Raw genomic sequence first — 18,947 nt, 5'->3', positions numbered from 1 at the left:
TAGTGTATAGTGTAGTGTATAGTGTAGTGTATAGCGTAGCGTATAGTGTAGTGTATAGCGTAGCGTATAGCGTAGCGTATAGTGTAGTGTATAGTGTAGTGTATAGTGTAGTGTATAGTGTAGTGTATAGTGTAGTGTATAGTGTAGTGTATAGTGTAGTGTAGTGTATAGCGTAATGTATAGCGTAGTGTATACTGTAGTGTATAGTGTAGTGTGTAGTAGTGTAGTATATAGTGTAGTGTATAGTGTAGTGTATAGTGTAGTGTAATGTATAGTGTAGTGTATGTGTGTGTGTATTATGTTGAACTTCTTTTGCACCATACCTAAACTAAACACAACAACAAGCAGTTCTAAAGAAATTCGTTTTCAATTTAGTATGGTAGTGTAGTGTATAGGAGTGTAGTGTTTCGCGTAAAGTAGTGTATAGTGTAGCGTAGCGTATAGTGTATAATAGTGTAGTGTGTAGCGTATAGTAGCGTATAGTGTAGTATCTAGCATAGCGTATAGTGTAGTATTAAGTCTGTAGTGTCGTGTATATTTTAGTGTATAGTGTAATGTGGTTTGCGGGTCTCTCTCTCTCTCTCATCATCATCACGGTGGCTAGGAGATGTTAACTACTTCGCCTGGTGTGCAGGAGGTCGTGGGTTCGATCCCTACCCTGACGACGCCTGCTGCGGTAGATTTGGAGTTTGCGTTTCTCTCTCTCTCATCATCATCACGGTGGCTAGGAGATGTTAACTACCTCGCCTGCTGTGCAGGAGGTCGTGGGTTCGATCCCTACCCTGACGACGCCTGCTGCGGTAGATTTGGAGTTTGCGTTTCTCTCTCTCTCATCATCATCACGGTGGCTAGGAGATGTTAACTACCTCGCCTGCTGTGCAGGAGGTCGTGGGTTCGATCCCTACCCTGACGACGCCTGCTGCTGTAGATTTGGAGCCTGCGTGTCTCTCTCCCCGCGGTGGCGTGAGTTTTTCTCCGGGGGAGAGAGACACGCATGCTCCAATCCGATCGAAATTAGGGATTTCGATCGGATCATCGGGGGGGGGGGGGGGGGGGCACGTGCCACTCCACTCCCCATAGCAGCTCAGTGGGCCTTACCTAGCTCAAATAAAACATAGTTTAGTTTCAGCTTAAGCAGGAATCGAACTCAGGTCGCCAGGCTCGTAACTCCGTGCCGTAGACATGGTGAGGAATGTTGAGCAGAAGCGGCTTGGCTGATGTAATGAGTCACAGATGCGTCAGCGATGCAAATAAAGATAACAGATCACGTACTCAGATTGTGAATGTTGTGGATTAGCTCTCCAACACACAACACGGTTAGTGCTGTACTAGTAACGAATTCCCACGTTCTGTTTGACGGGACAAACCCCCTTACTAATTGGCTGTGTCGAGTGGTGGCGGGTTTAACGACACATTTATATTTTCACGTGATCTAACCCCCCCAAAAAACTGTATTATGAAAGATAACAAGGAGGAAGATCCCCCGTGTAGCCTTAAAACGACTGTTTGGGCAAGTTGCTGTTAGCGAGTAGCGCCTATGAAGGAGGTCACGGGACAGACCCAGCCAGCAGCCCAAATTGCCATGGGTTGGCTGACTGAGATGACCGTCAGATGCACCACCACCAGCTGTACCCCTCTGCTGTGCCAGGCTAGGTGCAGGAAGTCACGGGACAGACCCAGCAGGTGCCGTGGGTTGGCTGACTGAGATGACCGTCAGATGCACCACCACCAGCTGTACCTCCCTGCTGTGCCAGGCTAGGTGCAGGAGGTCACGGGACTGACCCAGCAGGTGCCGTGGGTTGGCCGACTGAGATGACCGTCAGATGCACCACCACCACCAGCTGTACCCCCCTGCTGTGCCAGGCTAGGTGCAGGAGGTCACGGGACAGACCCAGCAGGTGCCGTGGGTTGGCTGACTGAGATGACCGGCAGATGCACCACCACCAGCTGTACCCCCCTGCTGTGCCAGGCTAGGTGCAGGAGGTCACGGGACAGACCCAGCAGGTGCCGTGGGTTGGCTGACTGAGATGACCGTCAGATGCACCACCACCAGCTGTACCCCCCTGCTGTGCCAGGCTAGGTGCAGGAGGTCACGGGACAGACCCAGCAGGTGCAGTGGGTTGGCTGACTAAGATGACCGTCAGATGCACCACCACCAGCTGTACCCCCCTGCTGTGCCAGGCTAGGTGCAGGTCACGGGACAGACCCAGCAGGTGCCGTGGGTTGGCTGACTGAAATGACCGGCAGATGCACCACCACCACCACCAGCTGTGCGTCCTACTATGCCAACTTTGTTACGTTTTATCCGCCCGGCGCTCCACTCGTTGTTGTGAGCGTCGCTCCTCTGCCCTCCGTTGTTGCTGGCTGCAGGGCGACTGCCTCCAACTTCCCACCTAGCAGCAGCAGCAGCGTCCTTCACGAGCCTCATCCGTAGAAGGCAACAACCACAAAAAGACAAAGATCCCCCGTATATTCTAGATTTGAAGTTTCGTGACTGCAAGGATCCATACTCTTTGGTTCTTTCGGTAAAGTTACGTAGGTAAAAAAATAAGATAAAATACAAAAAATAAAAGTAAATTACATCACGACGTTTCGATTGCAACACAAGCAATCATCATCAGGCGTGACAACCACAGCAAGGAAATTTGTACTAAAGTGAGAGAGATGCCGGAGTTAGGGAGGTTTAATAAGTCAACAATTTTCTTGCTGTGGTTGTCACACCTGATGATGATTGCTTGTGTTGCAATAGAAACGTCGTGATTTAATTTTTTTATTTAAGTTTTTCACCTACGTGACTTTACCGAAATAACCAAAGGATATCCCCCGTGTAGCCTTACCAGTTTGTCGGGGCAAGTGCTGTTAGCTATTGAGCAGTACCTCTGAAGGCCGGCACGGCACACGAGGTGGTGGGTGTCCAGCACCACGCCCGGCCGCCTTTGTCTCCCCCCAATGGGCGATGTTTAACTTCACACGGCACCCAGGGTGCTCATTGTGAGGCTGAGTCGACCTGGGGAGGAGACCCAGGGACCGGTTTCAGATCATCGTCACCGGTGGTGGTGGTGGTGGCCGTGAGCGGGAATCGAACTCATGTCGCTGTGTGTGCATACACAGCGGTGGTGTCGTAGTGCGCCACGAACCTGGCCACCCGGGTTCGATTCCCTGCTCACGGCCAACACCCGGTGACGATTATGCGAAGCGGATCTGGGCCTCCCCAAGGTCCACTCAGCCTCAAATGAGTACCTGGTGTAGCGGTGTGTAGTAAACATCGCCACTGGGGAGACAAAGGCGGCCGGGCGTGGTGCTGGCCACCCACCCCCTCGTGTGCCGTGCCGGCCTTCATAGCTGCTGCTGCTCGCTAACAGCACTTGCCCCAACAGTCTGTTACAGGCTACACGGGGGAGCTTTGTCTTTATATATTTGACCGCTGGGTTCTGGGACGCGAACGAAACATGCTGCCCGGCTGGACAGTCCGGATTTTCCCCACAAATATATATTTATTTTGTTAAAGTGCTGATCGCTTACAAAGTACAGTTCCTGGAACAATGATTTTGCTTGACCCAGTCGGACGAGCAGCAGTCACCCGCCGTTTGATTTCAAGTTTGTTTATTGTTGTTTTTTTAACACGCGCGTGATTATCAATCCTCTCAAATTGAAACCTCCTCGGTTTCATCGCCTCTACCTCGGATTCTTCTCGCCTCTAATAGCGAAAGGGTTGGTCGAGGGTCGGGGGAGGTCGTGAGGTCGACGGAGCAAAGCGACTCCTCGTGACCCCGATCATGGCCGAGTCCTCCGTCGACCAGAAGCTCCGCTGCGCCGTGTGCCTCGACACATTCCGCGAGCCGGCGAGCCTCGACTGCGGCCACACCTACTGCAAAGCGTGCATCGAGAGCCACTGGCGAGCACAGTCCGAGGGCCGTGGCTACACGTGCCCTCTCTGCTGCAAGGTCTACTACACGATGCCCACGCTGAGTAGGAACATCGTCATCGCCGACGTCTTGGAGCAGCTGGCCGAGGGCGACGGCGGTGGCGGCGCCGAGTCGAGAGAGGGTGCGACCGGGACGTGCCCTCGCCACGGACAGGCGCTGGGTCTCTACTGCAGGACGGACGGGCGGTTGATCTGCGTCGACTGCACGAGCGCGCACAGCAGGCACGATATCGCGCCCGCAAGAGACGAGCGCCGCGCGAAGGGCGTGAGTTTGCAACTTGCATTGAACGACGACGATAAGCGAGCGAGGGAACGCGAAAAAAAATAAAAAATAAACACAATTTTTTTTCATTTAGAGGGCGCTTCAAAACGAAGCGTGAACACTTCTATGGGGCTGTCGTTTTTTTTGTTAATGGGGAAAAGAAGCGAAAAAATGTGTTAATAATGTCTCGTGTCAATAATGTATAGCGTCAATAATGTAGCCTTAATAACGTAGTGTTAATAATATATAGTGTTGATAATGTGTAGTGTTAATAATATATAGTGTTGATAATGTGTAGTGCGTCCAATTGAGTCGCACACGATGTTGTCTTGGGAGCAACACAATTTATTACATCAACTCAACGCAACATAACGTGACCTGACTTGATTTGAAGCTTTCGTGACTGCAGGAATTACTCCTTGGTGTTTTGTCGGTAAAGTCACGTATAAATACGAAATAATAAAATAACAATAGCGTACGACGTTTCGGTTGCAACACAAGCAGCCATCATCAGGTACAGAAGAGCTAAATTTACGAGAGAGGGGAAACACATAACCTCAGATGTATATACAGACACCCAAGTAGGGGGAACTAACACAGATACAACAGGGGACACAGAGAGAGAAGCATACCAAACAGACAGGTTTTAGCAAAAATTGGAAACCATATAAAGCAACACGGACGGTCGGTAAAAACACAATTAACGCATAGCCCGGTTGATCACGCTATTTCAAAGATTGCTAAATTGCAAGTTAAGTATGAAACTCAAAATAGAGACCGCACACACACACAGACATCCAAGTAGAGCGGACCAGCACAGAGACAAGCACACAGTGAAGTCGCCTTAAATAGGCAGAGTAGGTAAGGCTGAGAGACAAAGGGACAAAATTAGCATGAGGTATGCATGGAGCAAAGTGGGGCGCGGCAGCAAACACTCGGAAGCAACAAGGCCCACACACAGGCAGAGACAGCACAGAGACACAAATCCAAGCCAAGACACAAAGGCAGATGCACAAGCAGAGACAACACAAAGACACAGACCTCATACCTCCCCGTAGAGGTGGTTCAGACTTGATTTGAAGCTTTCGTGACTGCAGGAATTACTCTTTGGTTTTTTGCTAAACCCTGTCTGTTTGGTATGCTTCTCTCTCTGTGTCCCCTGTTGTATCTGTGTTAGTTCCCCCTACTTGGGTGTCTGTATATACATCTGGGGTTATGCGGTTTCCCCTCTCTCGTAAATTTAGCTCTTCTGTACCTGATGATGGCTGCTTGTGTTGCAACCGAAACGTCGTACGCTGTTATGTTATTTTATTATTTCTTATTTATACGTGACTTTACAACAAAAAAACACAAAGAATAACGTAACCTACACTGGGGTGTTGAACGCCCATCTATCCACGCTACGGCAGAACTAGACACGGTCCCCGCTGTCCCGGTCCGCACCACGAGCTGGGTCCCGGACCGCGTGGCTAGAGGCTTCTTCAACCCGACGTGGATCTTCACTCACCAACAGTCAAGAACCCCGAGCCCCACACGGGGGCCCCCGTTAGATCGGCCCGGGCTGGGGCTGGCTCCGCCCCTCGCCCCGCCCACCTTCTAGATCTCTCTCGAGCTCTTTCCCGAAGGGCTCCCGAGAGCTCCTCTATGCCAAGTGACCGCCCAGCGGCCACCCGTCCACCGGTGGCCCCCCTCCAATATTATCCGGTCACGTGTCGGCAGGTCAACCGGCGTACCGTGTCCCAACGTAACCCTGGCTGGCCGACGCTCTCTCTCGCTCCCTCACCGAGCGCCCGCACCGCACACTGTGCGTGGTGCCTCAGCGCTGACCAGCGCTCACCCAAGCCCCGCTAGGGCCGGTACTACGCCCCGTAACCGGGCTGCCCGTAATGACAACCCAACATCCGCCATGGCCTCGCAAGGCCGGCACCACACAGTGACATTCACAGTCACTACAAATGTATAGTGTTAATAATATATAGTGTGTTAATAATAATATATAGTGTTAATAATATATAGTGTGTTAATAATATATAGTGTTAATAATATATAGTGTGTTAATAATATATAGTGTTAATCATATATAGTGTTAATAATGTATAGTGTTAATAATATTTATTCTCAATAATGTAGTGTTAATAATAAATAGTGTTATTCATATATAGTGTGTTAATAATATAGTGTTATTCATATATAGTCTCAATAATGCAGTGTTAATAATATATAGTGTTAATAATATATAGTGTGTTAATAATATATAGTGTTATTCATATATAGTCTCAATAATGTAGTGTTAATAATATATAGTGTGTTAATAATATATAGTGTTATTCATATAAAGTCTCAATAATGTAGTGTTAATAATATATAGTGTTAATAATATATAGTGTGTTAATAATGTATAGTATTAATAATATATGGTGTTAATAATATATAGTGTTAAACGTATATAGTGTTAATAATATATAGTGTGTTAATAATATAATGTGTTAATCATATATAGTCTCTATAATGTAGTGTTAATAATATATAGTGTTATTAATATATAGTGTTAATAATGTATAGTGTTAATAATATATGGTCTCAATAATGTAGTGTTAATAATATATAGTGTTAATAATGTATAGTGTTAATAATATATGGTGTTAATAATATATAGTATTAAACATATATAGTGTTCATCATATATAGTTTCAATAATGTAGTGTTAATAATATATAGTGTTCATAATATATAGTGTTAATAATGTATAGTGTTAGTAATATATACTGTTAATAATATAGTGCTAATAATATATATTGTTAATAATATATAGTGTTAATAATATATAATTTTAATGATATACAGGGTGCTTTTAAAATATATTAACACTTAAATGGGACTCAAAAACTCATTTTTCTTTAGAACTGCTTTTTGTGTTTAGTTTGTTGTCTTCCCCCACCCGATGAGTAACGGTTGGCTACATACGGTGCAAAAGAAGTTCAACTGTACAACCGCCATTTTCCACTAAGTGGCGGTGACGTCACCACGACGCTTGTGCCAGGCCATGTGCACCTTGAGGCCACGTGAAGTGTCGAACGCCCGCTGGCAGGAGGTCACGGGGCAGACCCAGCAGGTGCCACGGGTCGATTGACTGAGATGACTGAGATGACTGGCTGATGCACCACCTGTGCCCCCTACTGTGCCAACCTGCTGTGCTTTATCCACCCGGCGCTCCGCTCGTTGTTGTGAGCGTCGCTTCTCCGCCCTCCGTTGTTGTTGGAGGGCGACTGCCTCCAACTGCCCAGTTGCGTCCTTCACGAGCCTCCTCCACAGAGGCCGAAATTGACACCGCTGGTACCAGTCATCGGCAACTCCACTCAGCTCCACGTCCTCCTGTACCACATCACTCCATCACTTCTCTAGCCCGTGCCGCGCCCGTTTATCTCCCTCGATCCGGCCGAACAAAAGCTGTTTCGGCATGCGGTGGCTGGGCATGCGGGCTACATGACCCAGCCAACGCATCCTTGCCTGCCGGAGGAGCTCACCGATGGGACTTTGCCCAGATCTTTCAAGGATTTGTGAGCTCCTCACACAATCCAGCCTGGTTAAACCCAGGATGGATCGTAGGCAGGCCAGCCTAAATGTTTCCAATCGGCGAAGATGCTGAACGTACTGTACACACAGAGACCCACAGACACCCAGACCCACAGAGACCCACAGATTAGCACGACTGGCTACACACGGTGCGAAAGAAGTTCAACGTAGACACACAAAGAGCCACAGACACCCAGACCCATAGACACGCACAGAGACATCCATAGACACCCACTTAGATGCACAGATTATCACGACTGGCTACGCACGGTGCGAAAGACGTTCAACGTACATATGTACAGACATACACAGAGACCCACAGACACCCAGATCCATAGAGACACCCACAGCCGCCCACAGAGACTGGCTTCGTGCAGACACACAGCGGCACGAGCGGACGCGGTTCAAATGCACGATGCCCAAGCTCGCGACAAGCGGCAATGCCGACGGTGAACGCGACCGCGCTTCCGCAGAGCCAACTGATCGCGCTCAAGGAGGCACTGGGCGGGAAGGACGTGGCGATAACCGCCGGCATCGCTGATCTCGAGCAGACGACCCGCCTGATGGAGGTGAGCACCTCGCTTTGGCCTGTCTCGTCAGCTAGTGCGGATTTTTGGCCAAGCAGTCACCGGCATCACGCGGCGCTTTCAGATGCTATTTACATTACACTATACACTACACTACTATACACTACTACACACTACTTTACACTCAACTATACTACACTCATATACACTACACTATACTACACTGTACACGACATTATACACTACACTATACACTACGCTACACACTACGCTATACACTATGCTACACTATGCTACACAATACACTACGCTACACTATACACTACCATTACACTATACACTACACTATACACTACACTACACACTACGCTATACACTACACTATACACTACTATACGCTATACTATACACTACACACTACGCTCCACTATACACTACACTACACACTACTATTACACTACACTACACACTACACTATACACTACACTACACTATACACTACGCTGCACTATACACTAAACTTTACACTATACACTACACAATACACTACATACTACACTATACACTACGCTACAATATACACTACATATTACACTATACACTACATACTACACTATACACTACACTATACACTACGCTACACTACACACTACACTATACACTACGCTACACACTACATGAGTGAGCCACTTGGGACTATAACGTCGCAATCGTTTTGTTACGATTCAAAAACAAACAGCAAACCAAAAGGCTCAGCTTCGCACTTGCCCTTTGCCGGCCCCAGGATGGAGCGGCGGGCACCAAGTCGAGACTGAGTGGCCGATATGAAGAGCTCCTCGATCTCATCGCGGGGGACCGGGAGTCGGCATTGGCGGCCGTGGACGACGAGCTCGCCTCGAGGCTGGTGGGGGTTTGCCGCGAGATTGAGAGGCGACGGGCAGCTCAGCTCGAGCTCCGCGAGGCGCTCGGGAAAATCCAAAGCCTGGAGGTCACCGAGGATCCCGTGGATTTTCTTCAGGTAGCACGTGGCCGTGCGCGTGCGTGCATGCGTGTCTGTGTGTGTGTGTTTGATCTGCCCACTGACCATCGACTAGTCATCTGTAAGATGCGCCTGCCATTCTTCCACTCCGGTGGTGGGTGTACACCCAGGACCCCATTCAAACCCATAGTGGCCTGGTCTCAGATAGCTGATGAAAGTTGCAAGCGAGAATTTCATCATCGCTTGCGGCTGGGGTTGGCATCGCCCCCAACTCTTCCTGTTGTTGAGGGGAAATGGGCGAGGTTTAGGACTGTGCCTCATGCAGCTGCAATGGCTGCTTTGGGTACACAGTCCAGACCTCCCCAGAGACCCTGACTGAAAGAGGAGGTGTTCAGGCTGTCTGATAAAAGCGACAGGCCCACCATAATCGTCTACAGCATCCCACGTCAGAGAATGAGGAGGCTTACCGCAGCTTTCGCTTGGAGGTTCGGAGAGCTGTGAGGTGCTGCAAGGATGGGTGGTGGTCGCGGGTTTCTGAGGAGATGGAGTCTGCCTCAGTGGCCCGCGATCACAAATCTCTATTTAACTCCATCAAAAAAGTAATTTGCAGCGCCACACCTATTACCATCCTTAGGGGAAAGAACGGTGATCCAATTTCAGTCCCCCAGGAACAGGTTTGCAGATTTGCTGAGCATTTCTGTAAGGTTCTGGGGGAAGGGAAATCCCTCAGCCAGGAAAACATCGTGGCCCAAAGTGGGGATGACCCTGCTGAGGCTGCGGTGCCTCAAATATTGGAAGAAGTCACCCCCTTTGAGTGGCTGGCTGAGGTGCCATCAGTTGAGGAAGTACTGAAGGTGCTGCAGAGTCTGAGACCAGGAAAGGCACCGGACAGAGATGATCTCCCAAGCAAAATGCTGAGGGAAGGTGGCGTTTGTGCACAGACTGCTCTACATGACATCATGACAACAGTTTGGACCACTGGACGGGTTCCGCAGGACTGAAAGAATGCCCTGGTGGTCCCCCTCTTTAAGAAGGGGGACCGCACAGACGATAACAACTACAGGAGCATCTCACTCCTCAGTGTGCCTGGAAAAGTCCTGGCAAGGATTATTCAACATCGCCTTGCCAGGCACGCAGAGGAGAGGCTTGCGGAGCCCCAATGTGGTTTCAGGGTTTCAGGAAAGGGCGGTCCTGCACGGATGCCATATTTTCTGTCCGTCTGCTACAGCACAGGTGTAGGGAATTCCAACAAGACCTACATCTCTGCTTTATTGACCTGGTCAAGGCTTATGATACCAGGCTGGATTGTGTGAGGAGCTCACAAATCCTTGAAAGATCTGGACAAAGTCCCATTGATGAGCTCCTCCAGCAGGCAAGGCTGCGTTGACTAGGTCGTGAAGGCTGCTACTGGGCAGTTGGAGGTAGCTGCCCTTCAGCAACAACGGTGGGCAGAGGAGTGACGCTCACAACAACGAGCGGAGTGCCGGGTGGCTATAACACAGCAGGTTGGCACAGTAGGGGCACAGGTGGTGCATCAGCCAGTCATCTCGGTCATCTAAGTCAGTCGTCCCGTGGCACCTTGGTATCCCCTGTGACCTCCTGCCAGCGGGCGTTCAACACTTCACGTGCCCTCAATGTGCACCAAGCTTGGCACAAGCGCCGTGGTGACGTCACCACCCCTTTGTGGCGAATGGTGGTTGCTGTTGTTGTGTGTGTCTGTGTGTGTTTGTGTCTGTGGGTATGTCTGCGTGTCTGGGAGCGGTAGTGTAGTGGTTAGCGCTTTGCGCTATTAACCTGGCGACCCGGGTTCGATTCCCGCTCACGGCCAACACCAGTGACGATTATCTGAATTGGTCCTGGGCCTCCTCTAGATCGACTCAAATGAATACCTGGTGCAGTGTGTAAACATCACCACTGGGGAGACAAAGGCGGTCGGGCGTGATGCTGGCCTACCCACCCCCTCGTGTGCCGTGTCGGCCTTCATAGGTGCCGCCACTCGCTAACAGTCTTGGCCCAAACAGTCTGTGAATGTGTGGCTGCATGAGTCAACAACTGGATAATCTTCTTTGGTTCTTTCGGTAAAGTCACGTAGAATGATGATAAAATAATAAATTGATAAAATAAAATAACACAATAATATTCTCACGACGTTTCGGCCACAACACAAGCGGCCTTCATCAGGTGAAGGGGGCGAGACTGTCTGGTAGGACAGCGCTGGAGTGAAAGAGCCACGTTCAGATACGGCCTTTAAGCTGTGTGAGAGGAACAAAGCGCCTTGACAAAGGAATTAGCATATCATTTAACATTGAAATGGCTGAATGATTAGCTTGTGACTGGTCACAGAAATAGCTATGTTAAAAGTTAAAGCATACAAACCCGCAGTGGTGGCAACTCCACTGTGATGCAAACTACCCGCACTCCATGCTAATTGCTGTGTGTGTGCGTGTTCGTGTGCCTGTGTGTGTGTGTGTTCGTGTGCCTGTGTGTGTGTGTGTGTGCATTCACCCTGTTTCCAATCCAGAGGTTCGCCCAAGACTCCGAGAGGTAAGGTCATGGGCATGGAGATGTATGAACCCGTGCCATTCATACACCACCAGCTGCTGATCTGTAGGCCCTGGGGCAGAGGGAATTGATCGGTCTCATTTCACAAAATCGTTTAGTTTAAACCGGGGGAGTTTCCCAAGCTCCAGTCCGAATGACCAGTGACGGATAAAGCTAGTGCAGGGCCTGTCGCATATGTTATAAAATAAAAAAAAAACATACATATTAAAACACATTTTTTACGTGCATAGTAAAGTACTGTAATTGTATTTTTCCATTTGCTATACAGCCAGATAATACGACACATCGCTAACCTTAAACACCCAGGTATTCATACAAGTTGAAGGTTGTATAGTACTATAGTAATAGAGCAAGTGCAGAATCACTGAACCGGAATTGATAGTATCTTGATTTTAAGCTTTCATGACTACAGGAATCCATACTCTTTGGTTCTTTCGGTAAAGTCACGTAGGTATAAATAATATATATATATAAATCACAACGTTTCGATCGCAACACAAGCGGTCGTCCTCAGGCGGAAAAAAATAATCCAGCAGTGGAACGGCTGAACCAGGAAGAAAACAGCGAGAGAGCCGTTACAGCAAGGAGGTTATATACGTGGCGATGGGCAAGCAAGCGGGGTCTGAGCTGGAAAGGAATTCTATCCCCGCACGCAAGCACGTCAGTTGTGTTAATGGGGGAGATTAGGCAGAGAGAGAGAGAGAGATTAGGATAGAGATTAGCATGACGGAACCTCATTTCATGCTAATCTCTCTCCCTAATCTCTCTCTCCCTAAATTTGTTTACGATGTGAAATTGGTACTGCACCGTTACTTAATATTCCAATCTCGAAGACTCTGGATCACTGGGTGGTGTACGTAGCACTACTATGCCACTTGTGATGTGTTTGACGATCGCCGGACTGGGTCACGGCATTTGGAGCGGTTTTCGCCGGATCGGCCCGCACCGCCGGATAATGTTGGAAGCAGCCGGATAATCGATGGTCAGCTGTACTGGCAAAACCAAAAAGCTGATGAAAAAAAAGTCCCCCTCCACGAGATGCGTCGTACATTCAAACCAATCCCGCGGTTCTTTCCCCTGTCGGGGGAAATCGACGCGTCGACGCGCCCTTTTCGCGTGCCGTGTATTTCCCGCAAGGTTCGCCGCCCTGGCGAACGCGCCGGCGGAGCCCTCCCCTGCGCCGAGGACGCAGTTTTCCACGGCGGTTCCTCTGGAGACAAGGCTCGGCGAGCTGCTGGATGTCTACAGGGGCCCCGCGAAGCCGGCGCCTTCCCCGCCGCCGCCTTCCCCGCTGCCGCCAACGCCGCCGCCGCCGCCACCGACGCCGCCGCCGCCGTCCCGAAAGATCGTCGCAGGCGATGACGGAGACCGGCCGAGCATCCCGCCGCGAGTTCCGCTCAAGCGGACCGATCTGAGCGAGGCCCAGAACAGCACCACGTTGCCGCCGCACAGAGGGCCGAAGGGTCCCCACGTGGCAGCAGGGTCCAGGGTCAGCGCGAATGGACCGCCGGACGTCACGCTGGACGGCTTCAACAGGGCTCAACTGATTAAGCGATGTAAGTCATCTCTCGACCCATGGCACCTGCTGGGTCTGCCCCCGTGACCTCCTGCCGGCGGGCGTTCGACACTTCACGTGGCCTTAACGTGCGCATAGCCTGGCACAAACGCCTCGGTGACGTCACCACCACTTAGCGGCGAATGGCGGTTGTTATTATATGTACATAAGTGAGCTCCCCCGACAGGCGAGGCTGCGTTGGCTGGGTCATGCCTAGCCACCGCATGCCCAAGCAGCTTCTGTTTGGCCGCATAGAGGGAGCTAAATGGGCACGACACGGGCTGGAGAAGAGATGGACTGACGCGGTACGCGAGGATGTGAAACTGAGTAGACTTGCCAACGACTGGTACAAGCGGTGTAAAGGTCGGCCTTTACAACGAGCGGAGCGCTGGGCGGCTAAAGTACAGCAAGTTGGCACAGTAGCGAGAACAGCTGGTGGTGCATCTACCGGTCATCTCAGCCAGCCAACCCATGGCACCTGCTGGGTCTGTCCCGTGGCCTGTCAGCGAGCCTTCGACACTTCACGTGGCCTCAAAGTGCAACTAGCCTGGCACAGGAGCCAGTGGTGACTTCACCGTCACTTAGTGGCGAATGGCGAGTATCGGTATTGGTATCTAAAGTGTTACCTTGATATTCGCCGTGATAGGGGATACGTTCTGGAGATGGTCGTGAACAGCACATTTTGCTGATAATAATATTGGCCTCTCGAAAACCTATCATTGTAAAAGGAATGATTTTAAATAAATAAGTAAATAAGCTATTAAGTACATGAAAGTTATCATGATAACACAAAACATGGTTATAATGAAGATAAACTAAATATAAATTAATAGACTTGATTCGAAGCTTTCGTGACTGCAGGAATTACTCTTTGGTTTTTTCAGTAAAGTCACGTATAAATAAGAAATAATAAAGTAACATAATAGCGTACGACGTTTCGGTTGCAACACAAGCAGCCATCGTCAGGTACAGAAGAGCTAATTTTACGAGAGAGAGGAAACACATAGCCCCAGATGTATATACAGACACCCAAGTAGGGGGAACTAACACAGATACAGCAGGGGACACAGAGAGAGAATCACACCAAACAAACAGGGTTTAGCAAAATTTGGAAACCATATAAAGCAACACGGACGGTCGTAAAAACACAATTAACGCATAGTCTGGTTGATTACGCTATTTCAAAGATTGCTAAATTGCAAGTTAAGTATGATTTTTTTTTTTATATACAGACCGCACACACACACACACACAGACATCCAAGCAGAGCGAACTAGCACAGAGTGAATTCGCTGATTCATTCGCAGATGGAAAATCGCCCAGCCTGGATCCAAGCTCGGCTCACAGGGAACTCCGCATCTCCGGAGACCTCAAGACGGCGACGCTGGCGTCCAAGGAGACCAACGTCGTGCTGAAGCGCCTGCTGAGCCGCGACAACTCCGCCCGCTTCGACGAGTGGGAGCAGGTGCTCTGCTCCGACGCCTACTCCTCGGGCCGCCACTACTGGGAGGTGGACGTGGCCTCCGCGGGCCGCGCGTGCCGCGTCGGGGTCTCGTACGCGTCCATCGCGAGGAAGGGCGGCGGGCCCGCGTGCCGCCTCGGGATGAACGACGTCTCGTGGTGCCTGGAGAAGCACGGCGAGAGGGTCGCGGCGTGGCACGCCGGCGTCGCGGCGACTCCGGCGGCGGCGGCGGCGGGGGCGGCGGGGAGGCCGCTGCGGAGGATCGGCGTGTACCTGGACTGGGACGCAGGGCTCGTCGCGTTCCACTGCGCCGAAACGATGGAGCCCCTCCACGCGTTCCGCTGCGCTTTTGCTCAGCCCCTGTTGCCCGCCTTCCGCATCGAGGGGCTGCTCGTCCAGGGGCGTTTCGTCGGCGGTGGGAATCTGTCGATTGTTGAATTCAAGAGAGATTCGAGGTAGAGAGTACAGAGGGGTTTTTTTTTTGTGTGTTCGCGCCCACCCCCCACCGCCCCCCACACCCCCACCCCCCCCACCCCCCCACCCCCCCACCCTCCCCCCCCCCGTCTTTCTCTCTCTGCCTCCGTAACAATCCAACGCATCACTTGACTAAGGTACGCAGGGGCAGATATCGATAGGGGAAATGGGAATAGGGAACGGAGCAAATTGTCCCATCGTATTTTTCCATCCTTCCTTGTGTAGTAACACTTACCTGAGGGGGGGGGGGGGGGGGAGGTTCCCACGACAGGACGACGTCACGAGGGAAAGGGAAGAGAAGGCGGGGCGACAGAGGTAGGAGACGCCCCGGAAAGAGGGAGGTGGGGGCGGCGGGGGGGGGGGGGCTGTGACGTCACCGTCAGAGGCGGTGCGATCGGCCCTCTTCTCGGCGTGAATCGGAGCGAGGGGGGCGTCTTTCGCGTGAGCGCTCGCTAGGCGAATTAAAGAACCGTGGTGCTCCCCTGACTTCGACTGGTGGCTTCATTGCTCACGCAAGCGTCCGCCGGACGAACAAAAATTACCCCTTACGTTGAGCAACACTGACCGCTTGTATTGCGACCGCTTTACCGAAAGGACCAGAAGAGTATGGATTCCTGCAGTCACGAAAGCTTCAAATCAAGATTGTGCCTATTTGTTTGTGTTTCTCTCTTGTGCTTGTGATGATGGGACTTTGTACGATGAACGTTGAGATTTATAAGGGGCACGGGGTGAACAAATACGGTCTGAATTGGTCTGTAGCGAGGTAGGGCGCTAATAAGGGGTTGACAGGAATGGAAACGGCAAAACTCAATTTCAAAAGTCCTCTTCAGAAGGGCAAATTGCTGTCTCTGCAATAGCGATCGGTGACAACCCTCTACGTCACAATAGCGATCAAAGTCCACCCCTCTACGTCACAATAGCGATCGATGACAACCCTCTACGTCACAATAGCGATCAAAGACCACCCCTCTACGTCACAATAGCGATCGATGACAACCCTCTACGTCACAATAGCGATCAAAGACCACCCCTTTACGTCACAATAGCGATCAGAGACCCCCCCTCTACGTCACAATAGCGATCAAAGACCACCCCCCCCTCTCTACGTCACAATAGCGATCAAAGACCACCCCTTTACGTCACAATAGCGATCAGAGACCCCCCCCTCTACGTCACAATAGCGATCAAAGACCACCCCCCCCCTCTCCACGTCACAATAGCGATCAAAGACCACCCCTTTACGTCACAATAGCGATTAGAGACCACCCCTCTACGTCACAATAGCGATCGATGACAACCCTCTACGTCACAATAGCGATCAGAGACCACCCCTCTACGTCACAAAAGCGATCAGAGACCACCCCTCTACGTCACAATAGCGATCAGAGACCCCCTCCCTCTCTACGTTACAATAGCGATCAGAGACTAGAGACTCCCCCTCTATGTCACAATAGCGTCACAAAACCGCAGCTCAATACCTCGGTCCAGAAGTCAGCCCAAACTCTCATATCAAAGATCCCCCGCATAGCCTTCAAAGACTGTTGGGGCAAGTGCTGTTAGCGAGCACCTATGAAAGTCGGCATGGCACACAAGGAGGTGGGCGGCCAGCACCCCGGCCAGCCGCCTTTGTCTCCCCAGTGGCGATGTTTACACAGCTGAGTCGACCTAGGGGAGGCCCAGGACGGGTTCAAATAATCGTCTACTGGAGTTGACCGACCGTAAGCGGGAATCGAACTTGGGTCGTCGGGTTCATAGCGCAGCTAAGGGGCCGTCCATAAATGACGTCACGCGATTTGGACGATTTTTGACCCCCCCCTTCCTCACGCGGCGTCAGAGCCCCCTTCAAATATGACGTCACATAGTTCTGACCCCCACCCCGCCAAAAAAAAAAACATAAAACGTGCTTCAAATCGCTATAAACTATTGTTGTCATTGTAGTGCGTATTTAATGTGGCGCTGCACTCTGATGTTGTAGGAGAAAACATTTATTAAAAAGTATTTAAGTAGAACGTGTTGTCTTTATCTATTTAAAGTTTCGCATTTTGATGTGACGTCACATTTCTCAACACCTCCCCCCCCCCCCTCGTCACACATCGTCACAAATGTCTGACCCCCCCTCCCCTAGGTGCGTGACGTCATTTATGGACGGCCGCTAACCGCTACACCACCGCTCCCCATACACATTATGTAACAAACATTGAACAAGACGCATTTTTATATCTAACATCAAACATCTGCCTAAAACGTAGCCACGTGATCTTTTTTTTTTAAAGAGGTTCGTCTGTTACTCAATAGCTCCTGTGACAGTCCGTACACCTTTTTAAAACAATCTGGTGTCATGACAAGTCACGTTGTCGACTGTAATTCTCATCAGGCCCCACGGTGTGAGCAAATGGAGTCTCCGACTCGTTATCAACCACTCTGTCTCTCTACTGGCCCGTTTATTGAAGTGCTATGACGAAGGGCCATTGCCCGAAACGTGGACTATTTTACAACTACGTTTTTTACACGCTTTTATGTAACGAACTCTGTCTGTCGTCGTTGTTGTTGTATCCTCAAATCTTGTAACTCAATGTTAACCCACTCCCCAATGTGGTATCGGCTGCAAACTTGGTATAGTTATGTCACACTGATGACAATACTAGATTCTATCATAAAAAAATAAAATAAACATACTTTAAAACATTACTATTTATATGTTATGTTTCGGCTTGGGTCTAATTGTCCACGGTAAACTGACATTGACTGTAAATCACCACGGGTCCCTTATGTTGTGGCAAGCTTCGGGGCCACTTCCTGGAGTCGTGGAGTTCTTCCATTACTCGTACGGTACATTAATGAAGCAATTGGCGGGACCCCGGGGTCCCATCACTGACCCGGGGTGGGAAAAACCGCGTAGCGACACGAGTCTTGTTGCCTTACCGACAACAGAACTAGCTTTCGATTTGAAGCTTTCGTGTCTGCAAGGATTCACCTTCTTTGGTTCTTTCGGTAAAGTCACGTTGAATGAGAACAAAATAATAAAATAACACGATAAAATTCTCACGACGTTTCGGCCACAACCAGCTTAAAAGTCGCTACGAATCTTAACATCGTTCATTGAAGCTCTGCCGTCCCGACAGTTCTGTACCTTTCACCTGAAGACGGCCGCTTGCGTTGTGGCCGAAACGTCGTGAGAATTTTATTGTGTTATTTTATTATTTTATTCTCATTCTACGTGGTGACTTTGCTGAAAGAACCAAAAAGAAAACAGAACTAGCGGTCAATCGATTGGCCTCGTCGAGAGCTACTCGGTTGCACTAAGTTTCGTAAAAAGTTGAAAAATTACACAAACACGTTAAATTCACCGCCTGGGTGGATTTGGCGGTGGGGCTCGCCTCGGCAAAGAAGCCGAGGATCGACGGCTGACCGGAGGGCGTCGTCGCCGCGCGCGACCACGGCGGACGCCCCCCCGGGGGCTCGCGTTTGGCCGGTGGGGGTGGCGCCCATCGTGTCGATCGCCGCCTGCTGCTGCTGCTGCTGCTGGCGCTTGTTGGCGCGAGTCTGGGCGGGCGGCGCGTTGCTGTCGGGATCACGTAGTGGGGTGGACTGAAGAAAAATAATAATTATTGACCTGAGTTTTGCGGGA

At 50.3% G+C, this 18,947-nt stretch overlaps 1 protein-coding gene across 1 annotated transcript; it reads left to right on the top strand.

Annotated features, from left to right (window-relative positions):
* The first annotated feature begins 3,043 nt into the window (after positions 1–3,043).
* Positions 3,044–13,422, top strand: LOC116956660 (E3 ubiquitin-protein ligase TRIM65-like). The gene is made up of 4 exons (XM_076054494.1): positions 3,044–4,190; positions 8,234–8,329; positions 9,072–9,305; positions 11,788–13,422. The coding sequence occupies exons 1-4, from the start codon at positions 3,777–3,779 to the stop codon at positions 11,812–11,814; spliced, it is 771 nt and encodes a 256-aa protein (XP_075910609.1). The 5' UTR covers positions 3,044–3,776; the 3' UTR covers positions 11,815–13,422.
* The last annotated feature ends 5,525 nt before the right edge of the window (positions 13,423–18,947 follow it).

This window comes from Petromyzon marinus, chromosome 66 (assembly GCF_048934315.1).
Source record: "Petromyzon marinus isolate PM22_M1 ecotype Great Lakes invasive population chromosome 66, UKy_Petmar_22M1.pri1.0, whole genome shotgun sequence".
Lineage (NCBI taxonomy): Eukaryota > Metazoa > Chordata > Hyperoartia > Petromyzontiformes > Petromyzontidae > Petromyzon > Petromyzon marinus.
Note: the sequence above shows the minus strand (reverse complement) of the source record. Positions and strands in the feature narration are given on the sequence as shown.